The 4,761-nt window shown below is 43.0% G+C and overlaps 1 protein-coding gene across 1 annotated transcript; it reads left to right on the top strand.

The window, feature by feature from the left end:
* Positions 1-1,562: 1,562 nt before the first annotated feature.
* Positions 1,563-3,094, top strand: LOC124678365 (BTB/POZ and MATH domain-containing protein 1-like). Its single transcript, XM_047214267.1, has 2 exons — positions 1,563-1,665; positions 1,820-3,094. Coding segments are annotated over exons 1-2 (1,053 nt in total). The 5' UTR covers positions 1,563-1,664; the 3' UTR covers positions 2,872-3,094.
* The last annotated feature ends 1,667 nt before the right edge of the window (positions 3,095-4,761 follow it).

Here is a 4,761-nt window from a genome sequence, read left to right as displayed (position 1 = left end):
AAACTGGGAATCCGGGGTAATGATTCTTGGTGGCGCGGGCTAGATGTTGAACTCAAAGCAAGGGTGGTCTGGACTCTGGAGTTCCCCGACTTTCTCCGGATTCTGGCCGGAGATGAGGGATCGGGTGTAAGAAATCTGGATCTCGATTTAGGGTTCGAGTTTGACTGCGGGACGGCTGGACGGACGCTCGTATGAATCGGTAGGATGGCATTGGTGCGTTGTATGTATTTCGGTGGGAGGGCAAAATGGTAAAAATTTGGACGACCAAGAACTACGAAACGTATTGTGGATGGCAGAATAAGGAACCACTTTAGTCTTTTTAAGTAGTAGAGATTTCTCCCCAGCGACGGGAGAGTGGGGAAACTAGGAATCCAGGGTAATGATTCTTGGTGGCGCGGGCTAGATGTTGAACTCAAAGCAAGGGTGGTCTGGACTCTGGAGTTCCCCGACTTTCTCCGGATTCTGGCCGGAGATGAGGGATCGGGTGTAAGAAATCTGGATCTCGATTTAGGGTTCGAGTTTGATCTGCGGGACCGGCTGGACGGACGCTCGTATGAATCGGTAGGATGGCATTGGTGCGTTGTATGTATTTCGGTGGGAGGGCAAAATGGTAAAAATTTAGACGACCAAGAACTACGAAACGTATTGTGGATGGCAGAATAAGGAACCACTTTAGTCTTTTTAAGTAGTAGAGATAGGACGTTAGTACAGGAGGGAAACTCAAAAGGAAGACCGAGCTACACGCAGCCCATTATTTTCAAATATATGAAATTGGTATTTTAAAGTTTCAAAATCTAGAGATATGCAATGATGTATACTACAAACATGCGAAATGTCAATTCGAACGACTTTGTGTTCTTGCCCGATTTTGTCATTTTTGTATAGCCTCAAATACAAATTAGTTTGAATTGAGATTTTCCACATTATTGGCTATCTCTAGAATTTTATTTCAGATTTTTTTTGAAACTTTGAAATATTTGATCCGATACATGATAAGTGCCGGGTGGTTTAGTATAACTTTATTACAAAGTCGAACGAACTCACTGACACTTATTATGGACTGGAGGGATATCATTTTAAAATGTTTGAAAATAAATGGCTACACGTAGACCGATTTACATTTGTCTCTACTCGTTGGCACAACTTCGAAACCTTATTTGAGACGAACTGTTGATGGACAAAAAGTTTACTCAGGTAAATAGTAAATACATTGATTTCACCAGCAAAACTCTAACTCAGGTACGAAATAACAGAGCAGAAGAATTCCAACACAAATCGTTCTCACAGTAGCCAAGGTGAGATTAAAAAAAAAGAAATCAATTTAAAGTTTTAAATCAAACATCCTTGAATTTCTATTGGAGCCCATTCAGCTTCTTCTGGGCTGAATGCGGAATAAAATTGGACCAGTTAATTGATACGGCTTCGACACAGAAAAAATGGGCTTCGGCCAGTCGGCTTCGAGACAGATCCCCATCTAAAAAAAAGCAAAGACAGAACCCTAGAGCTAGCGTGGCGACGGCAGGCCGGTGACTGAGGAGCGGGCGGCAAACTCGCGGAGGAGCGGGCGGCAAACTCGCGGAGGAGCGGGCGGCGGTGTCTCAACCGGTCGCCGCCACCAGTCCACTAGCAGGCCAACCGCCGCCACCTTCGGCCACTAGCAAGCCAGTGAGTGCCCGGTTGTGCTTCTTCGGTTCGTTAAATCTGAACAAATCGTCAGTGAGGGGGTCCTTCCATTCCGAAGAAAAACTGAAGGAATTTATTTTTTATTGTCAAATTGGTTGTAAATTTGTTGCTGAAATTTATTTAACAATTGGTTTAGTGAGCAAGGAAGCTAAGAAGACCGGGCCGGAGGCGCAGACCAGGACCACCATGCTGGGTTCTGCCGTTGTTCAGTTTAGAGTAGACTTCGAGCAAGCCAAGAAGCTTCCCATCAGCAAGGCCGTCCACTCCGACGTCCTCTCCGTCGGGGGACACAACTGGAGGATTGAGTGCTACCTGCGTGGGTCAAATAAGGCAGACAAGGGCGAGTATCTTTCCATCTTCGTCAGGCACATGAGCAAAACTAGAAGAATCAAGGCCATCTTTGAGGCTGCCCTGATGGACAAGGATGGCAATCCATGTGAGATAGCCTCAAAAAGGTCATGTATCCATGAATTTACAATGAACAACCATGATGACAACAATGGTTATGATGTCGATTGGGGATGGAGTAAGTTTATCAAGGTAACTACCCTAGAGACTGACTACGTAATAGAGGGACACATTACATTTTTGTGCGGCATCGTGGTCATACATGACAGCCCTATTCCCGTGCCGCCTTCGGACATCGGGATCCATCTTGGCCGCTTGCTAGATCACATGGATGGGACGGATGTGTCATTCACCATCGATGGCGAGACATTTCGCGCACACCGTGCAGTGCTTGCTGCCCGCTCACCGGTCTTCAGAGCCGAGCTCTTCGGTTCCATGGCGGAGGCTACGATGACATCCATCACGCTGCACGAAATCACGGCTACAACATTCAAAGCTATGCTTCGGTTCATATACATGGATGTGCTGCCCGAAGAAGAGCTTGGGGACTCTTCCACTGAGATGCTAAAGGATCTACTTGCTGCGGCCGATCAATATGCACTAGACAGGTTGAAGCTCATGTGTGCCCAAAAGTTGTGGGATAAGGTGTCAACAGATACAGTTGCTACTACCTTAGCTTGCGCAGAAACATACAACTGTCCCGAGTTGAAGAGCAAGTGCATTGACTTCTTGGCAGTGGATGAAAATTTCAAAAAGGCAGCGTTCACTGATGGTTATGCATTGCTGGTTCTGAAATTCCCATCAATTACTGCTGAGCTGAGAAAGAGGTTTATGGCATAATACAATGTGATACATCTACATTGTAGAGTCCAGGTGGTGAGTGACATCTGCTATCTTTTCAAACGTTAGGCAACCCAGATGCAAAGTTAGTATTGTGTCCTGTCCTGGAGCTTCTAAGATATATACTTTTTCTATGCTGATGCATAACTATCTAGCTGTCTGTAGTCTTAGCTCCATAAGTACTATATATATGTCTTATATGCAAGCATGTTGGAGGCTTGGAGATCAGAATATCTTAGTTATGTTGGTATGCCAAAATTCTAGGGTACTTCGTCTGCATACTTCAGTGTGAATTCTACTTGCCTGGATGTCCCTTAAGCAACGCTTTCTTTAATTCGCGTACTACACCCATTTGTGCATTTTTTTATTAGGTGAAAGAACGTCGTGATATCCATCCTAACAATGGGATTAGATAGTTTCTCTGAATCTTAGGTTCTTGTTGATGCAAGAAAACAGACAACTTTGCAACTTACTCAAAGGATTTCATCACAAATCAGCTGAAAAGTGGATTTCAAAGAAAAGTGCTGCAAATGATCAAATATCTCATTTTCTAACATATAACAGAAAAAACAAAGCCATGGCAAGATCTCCATAAATCTGTTGTCCATGGATATGCAATCTTGGGATGGCATATGTAGAAAATTATGTGATTATGGGTTTGCATCCATTTACCGTCACGAATGTATCCTATTATTGTAGTTGTTGATATTTTTCTCTATATATATTTGGTCAGGCTTTGTGACCTTTCACTAAATTTATACGCCGTGTATTTTGGGTAGGAGGGTGTATCTCTTATCACAGGTACTTGTATGATATTTTGATGAAGGCAACTGTAGTGAAGCAAAGGGTTACTGTTCTTTGAACAGACAAAGTTACAGCTCACTTAAAGGGGTTCATCAAGTAGCAGCTCGAAAAAGTATTATTTTTCATATCATATACAGCATATTTTGGATAGTTAAAAGCTTTGACTGTATTGTTGGATTGACATATACTCCAATTTATGTGAATTTTGCCTCATTGTACTGGATCTTGAACGCATGCTAGCTTTGTTATTTCTTTATAAACAAGCCCCGGGAATCAAGGAATGGCATATCATCTGCTGAAATTACTGATGAACTCCAGCTTGGTGTCCTAGGAGAGGCATTCAACTTCAGTCGGTACCAGAACAATGTGAGTATGTGACACAGCGGTGGCAATTCATGCACGTGTACATGAAGGCTCGTCCTTGCAAAGTAATGCATATGCCTGCAAAATCGCTTTTGGAGTTACACCTGGTTTTCAGTGGAATCACTCCAATCTTTGCATTGTTGTGTTCCCGCTGTACTACTTAGCTAGCTGTGGCTTCGGTGAATGGTAACATGGTGGGGCTAAACGTTCGTGTTAGTAAATTCCGTTTCGTAGGACATTAGGGTATGTACAATGGTAGAGAAGTCACCAGGGGCGGAGGGTCAAAATACTTTTTTTTACTAGCAATTAGCTAGTGTAGGCAACCAGTGCATCAGGGTCTACAAGTATTGGTGCATCAGGTCCCAAATTCAAGCTCGATGTCTAAGTTGTGCATCATGGTAATTTTCATTATCTCTTATTATCACCTCTTACACTTAATGAGAATTAATTAATTTTGGTAGAAAAACATGTTGCCAGTTTCACTAGACAGGCTGAAGCTTATGTGTGCACAAGAGTTGTTGGATAAGGTGTCGATAGATACAGTTTCTACTACCTTATGTTGCACCGAAGCATACAAATGTCCTTAGTTGAAGAGCAAGTGCATTGACTTCTTGGCAGTGGAGGAAAATTTCAAGGAGGCAGTGTTCACTAATGGCTATGCATTGTTGGTTCTGAAATTCTCATCAATTACTGCTGAACTTAGAAAGAGGGTTAGGACATAAT

This window comes from Lolium rigidum, chromosome 1 (assembly GCF_022539505.1).
Source record: "Lolium rigidum isolate FL_2022 chromosome 1, APGP_CSIRO_Lrig_0.1, whole genome shotgun sequence".
Classification (NCBI taxonomy): Eukaryota; Viridiplantae; Streptophyta; class Magnoliopsida; order Poales; family Poaceae; genus Lolium; species Lolium rigidum.
Note: the sequence above shows the minus strand (reverse complement) of the source record. Positions and strands in the feature narration are given on the sequence as shown.